The sequence below is a fragment of the Eschrichtius robustus genome, chromosome 4 (genome assembly GCF_028021215.1).
Source record: "Eschrichtius robustus isolate mEscRob2 chromosome 4, mEscRob2.pri, whole genome shotgun sequence".
Taxonomy (NCBI): Eukaryota; Metazoa; Chordata; class Mammalia; order Artiodactyla; family Eschrichtiidae; genus Eschrichtius; species Eschrichtius robustus.
In genome coordinates, this window is record NC_090827.1 from 114,587,677 (window position 1) to 114,602,586 (window position 14,910).

The 14,910-nt window shown below is 48.6% G+C and overlaps 1 protein-coding gene across 3 annotated transcripts in view; it reads left to right on the plus strand.

Moving 5' to 3' along the window:
* The window catches only part of SLC2A9 (solute carrier family 2 member 9), a 209,077-nt gene that overhangs the window by 143,757 nt on the left and 50,410 nt on the right, over positions 1 to 14,910 (plus strand). For all 3 annotated transcript variants that reach the window (XM_068542280.1, XM_068542278.1, XM_068542279.1), the window contains one exon: positions 1,004 to 1,079. In XM_068542280.1, coding sequence (XP_068398381.1) covers positions 1,004 to 1,079 — 76 coding nt within the window. The remainder of the gene's footprint in view (positions 1 to 1,003; positions 1,080 to 14,910) is intronic.

A 14,910-nucleotide genomic window follows, 5' to 3' on the forward strand; every position in this document is an offset into this window, starting at 1 on the left:
GTGAGTGCAGACCCCTCCCCTCCCCGAGTCTCTCTAGACTGCGTTCAGGTGCCCTGGCACCTCCACACACACTCACCCACCATGTCCCAGCACGGCTGACACCATGTTCTAACCATCAGCCATCCAGTCCGCTAGAGCAGAAGCGATTTCCTAAACATCTTTCCCACCCAACGTGAAGCCATCCCCACTCGCTAGACAAGGGGCAGCCCCTCTAAGCGTATTTAATGACGCAAGTTAACTCATCTCACACCTTGCCAGGACGGCAGAGGGAGAAAGGTAGTGTTTTGCAGGATAATTGGGATTGACTGAGAGAAAAATTTTTTTAATTAATTAATTTATTTTATTTGACTATTTATTTTATTTTTGGCTGCGTTGGGTCTTCATTGCTGCGTGCGGGCTTTCTCTAGTTGTGGAGGGCGGGGGCTACTCTTCGTTGTGGTGCGCAGGCTTCCCATTGAGGTGTCTTCTCTTGTTGCGGAGCACGGGCTCTAGGCGCACGGGCTTCAGTAGTTGTGGCTCGCAGGCTCAGTAGTTGTGGTGCACGGGCTTAGTTGCTCGGCGGCATGTGGGATCTTCCTGGACCAGGGCTTGAACCCGTGTCCCCTGCACTGGCAGACGGATTCTTAACCACTGCGCCAACAGGGAAGCCCAAGAGAAAATTTTTTAAATGTGAAATTGCCTGTAAGAATTTCTCATATTGCCTGCTTCCAACTAAGCACTCAATCAGTGTTAGTTATTCATTTATTTACCACCCACTGTATGCTGGGACTATGCCAACTGCTTCGCAGGCATCATCTCATCTCACTCTGACATCTGTAACATAGGCGGGTGGGATGGCTTAAGGGTTATCATTATCCCCATTTTATGGACGCTGAAACTGGGGTTCAGAGATGTAAAGTGAGCTGCCTCAGGTCATGCAGATGGACTGAGGAGGAGCTGGGGTGGGTACCAGGTCCTCCAGCACAGCTGCCTCCTCACCTGCCCAACGGCTGCTCTCTTGCAGGACCACACACCCTGGATCCCTTACCTGAGTATCGTGTGCATTGTGGCCATTATCGCCGCCTTCTGCAGCGGGCCAGGTAAGGCGCCCCTCCTTCCTCACATGCCAGCCCAGGGACTCATGGCACCACCAGGGTGGGGTGTTCTTATTGTACGGATAGAGAGCTTGGGGTCTGGGGAGGGGCAAGGGCCACTGGGAGTGGAGGGGGAGGGGAGGGTCCCCATCGATTTAAATGCAGTGACCGCCTTGGTTTCCATCCAACCAATGGTAGGTAACAGGCTCACTCGAAGATGCATAGATGGTAACATACAACAACACAACAACCATTAACAGCTGCGAGAGCTGTGAGCCAGATTCACTAGTTTGGGATGAATCGAAGATACTCAAGTTACAGTCTGTGCCCACAGAGAAGCTACAGTTTAGTATGGAAGGTATAATGATAGTTATAATAATAATGGTAACGTCTAAGATTTATTCATCACTGATTGTGTACCATGCTCGGCCAAGCACTTGATGTGTGTTAACTCGTTTAAGGCTCGTGACCGCTCTAGAGAAGCCAGATGGGAAGGTACTTGCACAGAGCGAGCAGCGATGGAATTGCCCACCCCCCAGGCCCTAACCACCACCTTACACTGTACCTGCCTGAGTGTGGAGTCTGGAGTACTCTGAGCCTCAGTTTACCCAGGACCCACCTTCAGCCCCAGCTCTGCCATTTCCCTAGCGGGCAAGTCCTCTGCTCTCCTAGGGCCTCAGTTTCCTCATCTCTCCAATGGCCAGGGGAGGTGGGACTGAGGGCCCTGCCACCCCCAGCTGGGGGTCTGTATCCCACAGGGCCCCAGTCAGAGGCTGCACTGGGGCTGGGAAGATGGTGCGGGGCAGGTCTGAGGTCTGTACAGATCTCTCCGGGAAGCACTGCTGTGGTTCTGATTTGTTTTGGTCTTTGTGTTGATGAAAACAACAAGTTTCTATCAGAAAAAATGGACCCAAATTTCTCTCTCTCCCTCTGCACTGCTGATTTTCATGGGCTGTCATGTTCTGAAGCCTGTCACATTTGTCCCCAGCCACGACAACAGAAGGTTGTAATGAGATGGTGGAGAGGGCCGTGGAATGACTGGGGGAGGGCGTCAGGCACACACACCTGTGTGCACACGCATACACGTGCACGCACGCACACATACACACACTGTGCTGTGATGATGAGATGGCCAGAGGAAGAAGGCACCTTCCGGGGGGGCAGCTAATGACAGGAGGACAAACAAGGAGCCCACGTTGCCGTTAAAGGAGATTCAAGGAGGGAATGTGCTCAGTCCCACGGGGTCTCCGCACCACCAGCTCCACGGGCAGCAGTCACGTCGGTACCCCTGGAGGTGGGTGGCCAGCGGCCCCGTGCAAGGCCTGGGGACACTGGGGAGGAAACCCAGGGGGACAGTCTCTGCTCGCACGGAGCTCATAGGCTGGTGTGGCCATCTTACCGGGGATGTCACCTGCCCAGTGAGGCCTGTCCTGACCACCTAGTATACATGCACAAACACGTACACACACACGTATACACACACACACGTACACACACACGTGCCCACACGTGTATACACAAACACATACACATACAAGTATACAAAAACACATACACACATACAATACACACAAGGATACACACATGCACACACATACACATGTGCACACACATGCCATAGTCACACACATACACACGCATACTCTCGATCACATCATCCTGGTTTACTTCCTTCACAGCATCTTTCACTGGCTCATCTCCGTACTGTATCCTCATCTGTTTAATACAGGGATTGGCAATCTTTTTGTGCTAAGGGCAAGACAGTAAAGATTTTACAGGCCACACAGCTTCCGTGGCCACTCTGCAGTTCTGCAATGGTAGTGTAAACACAGCCACAGACAGTGAGTAAATGAAGGCTGACATGGCTGTGTTCCAAGAAAACTTTATTCACAAGAGCAGGTGGTGGGCTGGATGCGGCCTGTGGGCTGTAGTCTGCTGATGCCTGCTTAATGTGTCTCCCCCCAGCTAGAAAATAAGCTCCATGAAAGGGCCTTGTGTGTGGTTCATTATCTTCTCCTGAGAACCCTTCTAAGAGGGAGACAAGGGAGAGCACCCCAAAAGTGATTTGGTTAAACCCAGAGGCAGTGGCTTAGGTCTTCCCTGGCCCCATCGTGCTCCTGGCCCAGTCCTGGCCTCGCTCATAAAGGCGTTCGGGCGTTAACCTCTCTTGATCACGCTGGATGTCTGAATACATGTCATCCCTGCTCTGCACAGTAGTCTTGATATTAGGATTAATTACTCCCATTTACAAATGAGGAAACTGAAACCCAGAGAGGTTACAATGTCCCCTAACATGAACCAGCTGGTAAGTGCTGGAGTCAAGATTTGAACCAGATCTTTAAAAACCCGTGCTCTCTCTACCCCATTGCAAAGAATAAGAATTCACATCCATGCACTGCTCTGAGCTTTTCCAGCACATTCCCTCTGTCCCCTGCTCTAGTCCTCACACCAGTTCTCTGATGATAATAACATTTATTGAGCACTTACTATGCTCCAGGCCCTGTTCTAATGCTTTCTCATAAACATACGCTGTGAATATAAGATAACACAGAGTCAGACTGTCAAAAGAAAATCACAACAATCAGAGATTTTACTCAGAATCAAACTTTACTAATAATTCTCAGGTCATCGTAAGACCCAGGTGAAGTCTGAAGCCATCAACACAGCTCCCCAGATTCTTCCTTGCATGTTAGAGTGCACTCTGGACCAGATTAAACTTGTGAGGTCTCTGAATAAAACATGCAGGGCAACACTTACATACAGGAAGTATTTTATTCATGAAGCATCTTCATTTTATACTTTGACAATTACACAGCTGACACTGACATTTTCCAGTGGACTATATCCATAGCTATACATTCCATTCTAAATAGACCAGGTGTAGCCTCCTAAAAGCATTTTGTACGTAAGGACTCTCTTATCTTTCTGCTAGAAAATACCATTATGAGGTTGGCTTAGCAAGTTTACAAACAGAATGGACCAGGTCATTTCTTTTTCTTTCTTTCCTCTCTTCCTATCCCAGTTGATAGAAGATGAATTACAGGTAAGCTGCAAAACCTTTCCTTCCCAAACTAATTTTATTCCCATTTTATAGATGAAAACAAAACAAAGATCATATTGATTAAGGCATTTTCCCCAAGTCACACAGCTGAGAGACAAGTGCTAGATTGGAATCTACACCATCTTGTTCTAGGACCTGCAGTCTTAACTCTGATCTATGCATGTGGTCAGTACTCATTGGCTGTTTGCTAAAAGGTGCGTGGAGTTAGGCCCGTTTTGAGATTGACTTGCAAGACTGACACAAAGAATTTGGGATAAGAGGGGAAGCTTCTGTTTTTATCTTCTTAGGATGGGTCTACTCTGGATCATTGTGAATCAGTCCTGTTTGTGTCTACACAGAAAGGTATAATTTTGCCATTCGTATCTAGTTGTCAGATGTCTGTGGCTGAAAATGAAATCAGAGCATTTTGATTTTCATGGTTTCCAGCTGTTCCTGCTTCAAATATCATCTGTACACAGAGGTCAGGAGCAGTCTTTCTTCTTTGTCTCTTAAACTCAGATACCTAAATCACAGCTCTTCGTGTTGAAACAAAGGCCATGCTGACACATGCAGAGCGTCACAATGAACTGAGGCAGAACAGAGGATTGGGATGATTTCAGAGCTGGCAGGGGACCTCAGAGATCTTTTGGCAGATGAGGAGCTGTGTCCAGGAGCTGGGATGAATTAGAACTAAGGCATCCCAAGTTCATGAAAGAACAGAAAGGTTTTCAGTCCAGTTATTCATTGGAAGTTCAAGTCCCATCTATGGTTTCCCTGCCAGGAAGTCCTCCAACCATGAGTTGATTGCTTCCATTGATGGGGAACTCACTACCTTACAAAACAAACAATGCTGTGGTCCAGGGTCAGGGAGCTACGGCCTGTGAGCCAAATCTGGCCCATGGCCTGTTTTGTATGACCCACAAGCAAAGAATGGCTTTTACATTTTAAAAGGAAAACAAGAAGAATGCATGACAGAGACCACATGCAGTGGCCTAAAAGCCTAATATATTTCCTATCTGACCTTTTTCAGAAAAAGTTTGCTGTTCCCTCTAGAGTCCCTCAATTCTGAGATTTGGAAGAAGGGAGAATGAGGTAGCTTATGAGGGAGGGAAAGACTAATTTCCATACAGCAGGAAAAGCCAGCGAAAATGCCAGAATGTAAAAGGAAGTTAATGGCAAAGGAACAACAAACAACCCAGCAGGGCCAGAGCAGTGGTCCTCAAACATTGCTAAATCACCTGGCAAGCTTCTAAAAGTCCTGATGGCCAGGCTGCATCCACAGCCAACCAAACCCTAATCTGGAGGTGGGACCTAGGCCAACTTGGAAATCCCTGGTCTAGAGACGCCTTTTCCAACCTCGTCTGAAAGCATTACAATCACCTGGGTGGCTTGAGAATTACAGTGAACGCTGATTCAGGCCTCACCTGACGCTGGCTCAGTTGGGCCTCCGGGGTAGAGCCAGGCAAGAACCGCTGTCCCAGTGTGGGGCGGGGTGGGGGGGTGCGTTGGAGCGGGGTGTACAGCACAGGACAAGTCAGAGATGTGCTGGAAGCAGGTCCAGGGAAGCCAGGGCGGTGAGTTAAGATTTGCCATTTTATCCTGCGCTCCAGAGAGGTCCGTTGGGGGGATTTTTAAGATTTGCAGTGAGAAGAGTGGATCTGGGAGGCGGATGGATGGAAACAAATCAGAGGCGAAGCCGCAAGCCGGGGCCGGGTGGGAAACACAGGCGGCAGGAAATGAGGACCAGACGAGGGCAGTGGGCCTGGGCAGCGCCAGCTGGCAGGGCCCCCGTGGACGGGGGCCCTGTGCTGAGTGCAGGCCGCTGAGGGAAAGCTCCACATTTCAGGGTGGGATGTGAGCACTTTTCGGGTTTTTTCCGATAACTGCTCTTCTCCCAGGAAGAACAGTGAGTGCTGACATGGTCTCTCAGTGGACGGGTTGGCCTTCTTCTCTGTCCTCTTACACAAAGATACTAAATTGAACTCATCCACAAACCTGCCTGAAGTGCTTACCTGACCCAAATCACAAAGCTTTGGCTTCTGTGCTTTTTCCCAAACCCTCTCCCTTCTTGCAATGATGTTGGTTCCCCTTGCAGTGTTTGCAAACACTGCTTTTTTGTGATTGCGACCGTATTGCACGCTGAGTTTCCAGCATTTTAGATTCTGAGCTCTCCATCAGTGTCAGGGAGGCTCCCTAAGGAAGGTCCATCTGCCCCCCTGATCTCAGATCAGCTGCTGGTCCCTACCCTGTGCTCCCCAAACCCCCCATGTTCACCGAGCCACTGGGCCTCACCCACTCCAGCTACTGTACCCCGAGACTGACCAGGGCTTAGAAACTTCACTTGGATTCACATTGACAGCACACAGCTTAAGCCCCTGGGGAAATTACCTGTCCAAGGGGAACTGCCATTGGGGTTGTGAGATCATCTTGCATCCTCCTAAGTGTACATGAAGGAACAGATCCCAGGAGGAGCCACCCTGGGAAAGCATGGCTCGGAGCCGATAAGAGATAAATGGCCAAGGGCCTCCCCAGGGAGGCCGCCCCTCCATGATTAAATGAAAAGAATCTTCTTCCCAGGAGAGAAGCTGTAAGTTTGCCTGAGGCAGCTTCTGTGATTAGCAGATCCATTGAAGAAGACTTGACAGGGAGTTGAAATTAGGTGAAGAGAAAGAAAGAAAACAAGAAAGGCAGTTTCCTGCTACATATTTTATGTGTGCGCGTGACCCCAAGGCAGTGGCAGAGAAGCCTAATAAATGAGGCACAGGATAGAAGAGCTTTATCTCTGAGGGAAAGGTGATCATCCCCAAAGCACGTAAATTACAGTTTGAAAAATCTTATTACCCACTGACTCTGTGCCTGGCACTAAGTTCAGCCCTCTAAGGGCAGTTTATGAGCCGATGGGGAAGACAGACACACCCTGGTCTACACAACAAGATGGAGTTTGATCACTGCTTTGACAAAGGAGCGCATTAGGATCTGAGCCTTCCAGAAGGCTGGAGCAGTCCTGATGGGAGAGATGCCAAGTGCCCAGGGAGCACATGCCTGGCTTGAAAAGGGGACACCTCTATCTATCACACTGATGTAATCTGGAAAGAGTGCCCGCGTGTAGTAACCTTTGCAGGGACCATCGGGATCTCTGCCCTGCCCACCCCTCTCCCCCTACCCCACCCCACTGTCCCTGCTTTACAGCCACGTGGAGCTGCATGCAGCTGCCCCACTGTCACCCATGCTTACATGATTTTACAAATCTGTCCCCCCACCTAGAACTCCACCCTTACACATTGTCAACTAAAAAAAAAATGCACGTGAGAGTTGTGAGTTAAGTTTTATTTGGGGCAAAATGAGGACTATAGCCTGGGAGACAGCATTTTAGATAGCTCTGAGAGACCACTCCGAAGACGTTGGGGGAAGGTCAGTATATATGCGATTTTGGTGAAGGGGGAGTACATGCAATCAGCACACATTTTTGCAGAAGGTTGCTGCTAGTCACGAGGAGCAGACGTCACCGTGAAAAGTTTTAGTGCTTTTCTAGATACGAGGAGATGCAAGAATTGGGCTCATAAATTCTTCACCTGAAAATACCTAACTATCTGAAGACCTGTTCTGCCAGTTCTTCCCAGAGCACAGAGGGCCTCATTCCTGATCTCTACCCTGAACTCCTTTCAGGGGGTGTTGAAGGTCAGCGGCTGCAGCGGCTCATGATTTGATCCTTGTAGAGGTAGATGGCAGGTGCCAATTTGTAGTTGGCCCCATCCATTTGAGGAATGGCTTCTCATCTTTAAAAAGTCAGCTCACACTGTCCCTTGAACCTTTCTTAGAACTAGACAGCCCCTCCTCTGTGCTCTTTCAGCCCCCAGATTTGCTGCTGGTTTCACCCTCTCCACCCCATATTACAATGGCCGAGGCTGCTCAGTTTCCTCTAATATCTGGGAATGTTTCAAAAGCAGAGAACTTGTTTCCATCACTTCTGTATTCCAGGCACCAAACACAGAGCCTGGCAACTGGTCAGCACTCAACGTATGATTGTATTTCTCATGCATTCATTCAGCACTCACGCATGGAGACCCTACTGTGTTTTCCAACACCGCTTCTGACACCAAATGTGTCATTTTCCCCACACCCATCCTCCAATTCTCTAACACCAGCTGGGTGTCCAACAATTCAATTCAGTTCTGACACTCCCTACCCAGAGGGAACACAGACCCCACAAGTTAAGGGGTCAGTCCCACAAGCCTTCCCCCATTTCAGGCACCAGCTGTGATTGGGGTCCCCAGGTGACTGCATTTCTGCCCGGCCGACTACAGTACAGGGGTTCCCAAGACCCATCCCCTGAAGTTCAATACTTGTTAGAACGACCCCCAGAACTCACAGACATGCCCTACTCATGACTACAGCTTACTCTGAAGAGATGCACAGGGCAAGGTATGGGGGAGTGGGTGTGGAGCTTCCGTGCCCTGTTGGACTGCACCCCCTTCCCAGCCCCTCCATGAGTTCACCAACCTGCAAACTCCCCACCCCATTGTTTAGGAGTTTCTGTAGAGCTTTCATTACGTAGGCATGGTCGAGTCAATCATTGGCCAACCTCCAGCCCCTCCCCCCTCCCTGGGCATTGGGGGGTTGAGTTCCAACTGTGTAAGCAAGGCCAGCTTCTCCCTGAAACCATCTAAGGGCCCATGTGAGTCACCTTGTTAGCATAAACTCAGGTGTGTTGGAAAGGGGCTCATTAGGAAAAACAAGATACTCCTATCACTCAGGAAATTCCAAGGGTTTTAAGAGCTCCATGTCCTGTGCCAGGAACTGAGCTCTGTGCCGGGAACTGGGGGAAAAGACCAAATATGTATTTCTTATTATACCACAGTGCAGGCTCTGGGCCAGGGTTGGAGGTAAAGAGTGAACGAGACAGACAGCTTCCCTGCCACCACAGAGGAGGAGACACATCGCGTACAAATGACTTGCCCAAGGTCACACAGCGAGTGTGGCAGATCTGAGATTCAGACTGAGGCAGTAACACTCCAGAGCCCACTCTCCCCACCAAGAACCCTGCCTGGCATGGTTTTGTAGCCCATGCTCCCGTGGGCCTGAGTCCTGGAAGTCAAGGGAAGACCCTCAAATATCCCATCCAGGACATCGATCTGTCTGTCGACTGAAAAAAAATGCACAACCTATAAGTTGAGAATTATGTTTTATTCGGCAGACAAAACTGAGGACTTCACCCCGGGACACAGCATCTCAGATAGCTCTAAGGAACTGCTCAGAAGAGGCAAGGGGGGAGCCAGGATATACAGGGGTTTTGCAACAAAGCCCAGGTAGTTGGAACATCACAAGATGACTGTTCATTAAAGAAGGCCAGACATCTCAAGGATGTTAAGGAATTTAGTGCTTTTCTATGTATGGGAAGATGCAAGAGTCTGGGCTCATTGAAATCTTTCCTTCAATCTGCACCTTAGCTCCCTAGAGACAGTATCCTGTACTTCCCCATCCTGAGTCCCCTCAGGGTGCACCGTGTGGGGCTGGCTGCAGTGGCTGAGGGCTTGGCAGTGGACAGCCTGTTTGTCTCCATCCTGAGTTTCCTCAGAGCTCACTGTCGGGGGCAGCTGCAGTGGCTCGATGGTTGCAACATCCTTTGTTTGCTGGTATGGCAGGCAACCTTTTTCATTCACAATAGTTAGATGTCCACCTCGAACATTTTACCCTCTGTGGCCTTGACACTGTGGAGCCCTTGAGGCACCGGCCACTGGGGTCCCCTGAGGGTGGGGGAGGGGCTGGAGGGCCACCTGCTCAGCCGCTGGCCAAGGTTGCCCCCCACCCCAGGGGGACCCTCCCACAGACACTGTGGGGAGTGCCAGCCAGGCTCTCAGAACTGAACTTTGAGGGTCCACTCTGATGGGAGCTCGGTGAGACCCAGAAAGGGGAGAGGCCGAGCCCCGCAGACCAAGCAGCCCAGAGCCCATCCAGCCCCAGGGCGGGGGGACTAGATGGGAGAAGAGCCAAAGGAAATAAGAGTCCAAACCACACACTTGCTCGACATGAACTGAATGCCAGCCCCGCACCCACCCTGTCTGGGGAGAAGGAGATGGAAAACATCCCGCTCCTGCCCTGGAGGAGCCCACGAGAGACAGACCTGGAAATGGATGATTGTTGTTCAGTGGATTTACCAGAGGGCAGAAGAGGGAAGAAACGAGAGAGAACCAGGGGATGTCAAACAACCAGTATTTGTGCAAATGTTGCCTGGACATTATCGCTTTTAATTCTCCCAAGTCTGCAAGGTTGGATCCATTATCTTACTGCTGGCAGGGGTGGGTGGAGTCCAGAGTCAGCCCCAGCTATGTCTGCCTCTGAAGCCCATGCCATGGGGCAGGTGCTACACCAAGCCCGGCGGGGAGAGTTCTGTCCCTCAGGAGATGCTGCTGTCCCAGGAGGGAGCTCGGTCAGCAGACAACAAGGCTCCAGCTTGGAATAGATGTTCCCCAAGCCATGAGCCTAGTACAGTGCCTGGCAGGTATAGGTGCCCAGACATGTCTGTTTGTTGAATGAATGAATGAATGAATGAATAGATGAGATAATAACTCTATCCATGTCCTTGGCCTCCACTCAACTGCATTAAGTAGCTCAGAGTTTAGGTGGGGGTCAAATCAGATGATTCATTTCCCCGAAGAAGTTAGGAAACTATGTGCAAAGCAGAGTAATGAGTAAATCAATTGCTAACTTTCTTGACCAAGCAGAAATGATTGGGTGGAAAACATCAGTATATATACATTAAAATGATTAGAGCTACAAATCAAGAGATTTAGCCTGACAGCAAATCAGTATATGGTCTTAATTTTTGAAAAACTGTTTAATGACAATAAATGGAAATGTCTCACAAATCCAGGCTAAAAAAAAAAAAAAAATAGCAGTCATTGCTCAGGACACATCTGTATCTGTAAAAGGAATTTATACGGAAGGTGAGAATTCACCCCATTGCTGGTGTGAATTCTTAGCAGTTTTCATCCAGAGCAGGAGACCCAACCCCTGCACCATTACCACATGGGATCTGAGGAGAGCACTTATAAGATGACCTTTCTAAAGCTACCCTGTAAACTCTCAACTATTGTATAAACTTGAAATTAGGTCAAGGTCCAGCACGAAGGTACTGACAGCTGGTATTTTAAAGGGAATTGCACAAGTGGCCTATTTCCAGGAGTGAAGCAGGGTCAAAGGGTTCAATAGAAAAGATAGAGACACCTGAGAAATAGGGACAGAGGGAGGTGCCACCATCCCCTCAAGCCTGAACAGGCATGGGGGAGACTAATTTTAATTAATCTTAATTTCTCCCTAGTAAGAGAAATTAAATACTAAGAAATAAGATTGTGCCAGGTAAGACTGAGGTTGGCAGCTCCACAAACCATTGTGATGTTTAATATTTTTTGGCCACCCTTCCCCACCAAGAACTAATTTTCATCCCAGTTGAGAATGCATGATGTAGGTAAACATATGGATTTGTTAAAGTCAATACAAGCTGTACCTTCATCCCTAGGAGCGTGAAGAGGAATGAGAAACGTCCCATCCAGGAGCTTGGAGCCCAGGTTAGAGGCAGTTTCCAAGTAAAGAAAAAGAAGAGGAAGTAACTGACTATCATTGGGGAAGGGGACTGGATTGACAGTTGAGGCTCAGAGAGGTTAAGTGCTTTACCAAAAGTCACACAACTAATGAGCAGGGGAGCCAGGATTCCAGTTCAGGTTAGTGTGACTCCAGAGCCTGAGTTCTTAAGCTCTACAGTAGACTACCAAGATAACGCAGGACCCGGGCACTGTGTAAGCACGAGGAGATAGTTACCTGGACAAGTGGGGGGTCAGGTTACCTGGCGGGGGTAAAGTTAAACTGCTTTCTGAATGTTGAGCTGAAGCGAGCAGAGTTATCAAGCGTGGGTTTTCAGAGTGTGCACTCACCGCAGTGCCATGTCTAAAGATGCATCATTCCCATGTTAGACGGAGAATATATGCTGTCTCTGACATCAGCCCACAGGCAAACACAGTCATACACATACTCGGGAAAGCATGCCCACACACTGGTTCACACATATACATACATATACACATGTGTGTGTACCCCTCTCTGCAGATGTCCCCCGAGGCTCCTTTCTTACCCACTCTCAGGGGCCTGACTCCTATCCCTTGCCCGATTCCAAATCTGGCCTGGATGCCCGACTTCAGGGAGGTGGGGAGGGGGGGAGCATCGGTGGGCCCTGGCCTCCTGGGTGGGGTGAGCAGACAGTGTGACATGCACGGGCACCAGACAGAGTTGTTGCCTGCCAGGTGTCTGGAGAGCTTCCCCGACTAAGCTGAGCTGGGCCACAGTGTGTGATCGTTCAGATCATCCAGAAACATACTAATTTATGAAATTTTTTTTTTTTTTGAGGAAGGGCCACATTTTCTGGTTTACAACAGTGTCATTTGAGCTAGCAGTGGCCCTGCAGTTGGCTGGCTGAAAAGAAAAGGAAGAACTTCTGGGCAGAGGACAGAAGTCAGAGAGCAGGGTGTGCTGATGGACTCAAAGGACACAGAGTGTCCAGGAGGAGAGAGTTGAGCGGAGTGGGGGGGCTGCAGGGAAGGTCCAGACACAAGGAAAGCAATGTCAGATTGTCATTGCCCTCGCAGGCTGAAATACTACATTTTGTCCTCCCTGAAGTAGGCAACCACTGAAGATCTTCAGGCTAAAATGTGACATTATCAAACTGGTGTTTAAAAAGTCTATAGTGTGGGGACTAATTGGAAGTAAAATATGGAAGATGGGAGAGGCTTAGTAGAAGTGAATTTAGGGGTCATTAAGGAATTTGTATCAGTGAGCTATCGCTGTGTAACAAATAACCCCAAAACCTAGTGCATTAAACAATAACCAGCTATTGTTGCTCCCAAGTCTATGGGTTGCCATGATAGTTTGCTACACTGGCCCAGGCTTTACTGATATCCACGCATGTCTGCCTTTGGCTGGCAGATTGGCTGGATTCCAGTTAGTCTGAGGTGGCCTCAACCGCTGTTTGTAATCAAGAGGGGACACTTGATATCTGTCACCATCCAGGAGGCTAGTCCAGCTCATTTACATGATGGTAGCAAAATTGCAAGAGAAGAAACGTTCAAAACCTCCCAAGGTCCAGGCTTGACCTCACTTCTGCTGCATTCTCTTGGCCAAAATAAGTCACAAATCCAGCCCAGAACCAAGGCGTGGAGAAAAAGCCTTTACCTCTCCTGGGACAGTCTACAAAGTACTGGGGCCATTCTGCAATCTCCCCAGAAGTTGTAACCATAGAATAGGAAAGGGATGACAATTATGGACTCTCATTTTAGGAAGAAATATAAGTCATTCATTCATTTACCCATTTCATGAGTAATTATTGAGTGCAAACTGTGGAAAAGCCATCCTTCAAATCCTGGAGATACAGTGGTGAACCGCACACACACACACACACACACACACACAGTGGTGAACTGCACACACACACACACACACACACACACAGTCCCTGCCTTTGGGGAGCTTACTTTAAGCAACAGTCAGAGGTCAGGGTCTCCGCTGGAAATGTATGACACACTCCACTGGGATAATTTGAAAAGACAAATTGCAGTGGTGATGGCAGGCTACAGGGAAATGTCAAAGACCCTAATTATTTTTAAGGTCTCAGCATATGACACGCGCGTCCACCCCTCCACCTATTACTGGCTATGTAAGAAGCAATTTACTGAAAGTTAATTCATCACAAGTCAACTCACTGAATGGTTAAATTGCTGAAAGCCATATCATAGAGAAAAACAATTTGCTGAATTTATCTTTTTTTAATGATGTTATCATATTTTTTAAACTATCTCTCAAGAATGTAGGGAATTTTGTATGGAACACAGCAATTTTAACACCTTTCATCGATTTCTGTGTTGTTCTTCATTTGGCTGCATAAGTGAATTTGGAAAATTTTTCCCTTTTTTTAAATTTAGTTCCCTGTTGTTGTAGCTGAATGCTACTGGGCAAGAGAAGGCACAGTTGAGCCACATAAAATATGTTTGTATCCACAGTAAGAATATATATCTTCCTCCCTCTTCAAATCCATTTTATTCCAAAGACTCATACACACAACAAGTAACAGGGTTTCATAGCAAGAGATGTGTCAACACATTTATCTTAATTTATTTGATTCCTGTGTTTGGAAAACAAGAGTTTGGATAGCAAAGGTGCAGAGAGCAAGGGATACCTGCACATCTGTAGATGAGGTTTCTCTTGTTCACGTATTCTTATTCATGAATGGATTTTACATCTTTGTCTTTTGGTGACTTGACCTTGAGCCGACCATGTGCCCTTCATCAGTCACTTCTCCGAGCCTAATTTCTGGCCAGGTCAAGGAGATACCGTACTCCACCGCCCCAGAGCCCCAGGGAAACCCCAGGGAAGTTGCGGGACTCAAGAAAGATGCTCAGTGGATGCTCCTGGGATCTCACTACAACCTTGTCAAAATCTGCATCGATTTTGGCAAGTTCTTGTTCCTCTGGGTCTCAGTTTCCCCATCAGTGAAATGTGGGGCTGAGCCAGATTAGGGGCTCTCCAGCTGGGTGGCTGTGTTTCAGAACCCCCTGCTATGGTCAAATGTTCCTCCCCATCCCCTGTCCAGGCCGCTGGGTAGGCAACAGGACTGGCATTTTAACACATTTTCTAGAAGATTCCTGAGCAGCCAGTCCAGCCCAAACCATTCCCTGCTTGTGGAAGCTTTCAGGCTTAGTGACCAACTCCAGGGCTGCCCAAAGACCCACACCCAGGTGGCTGGCCAGACTGACC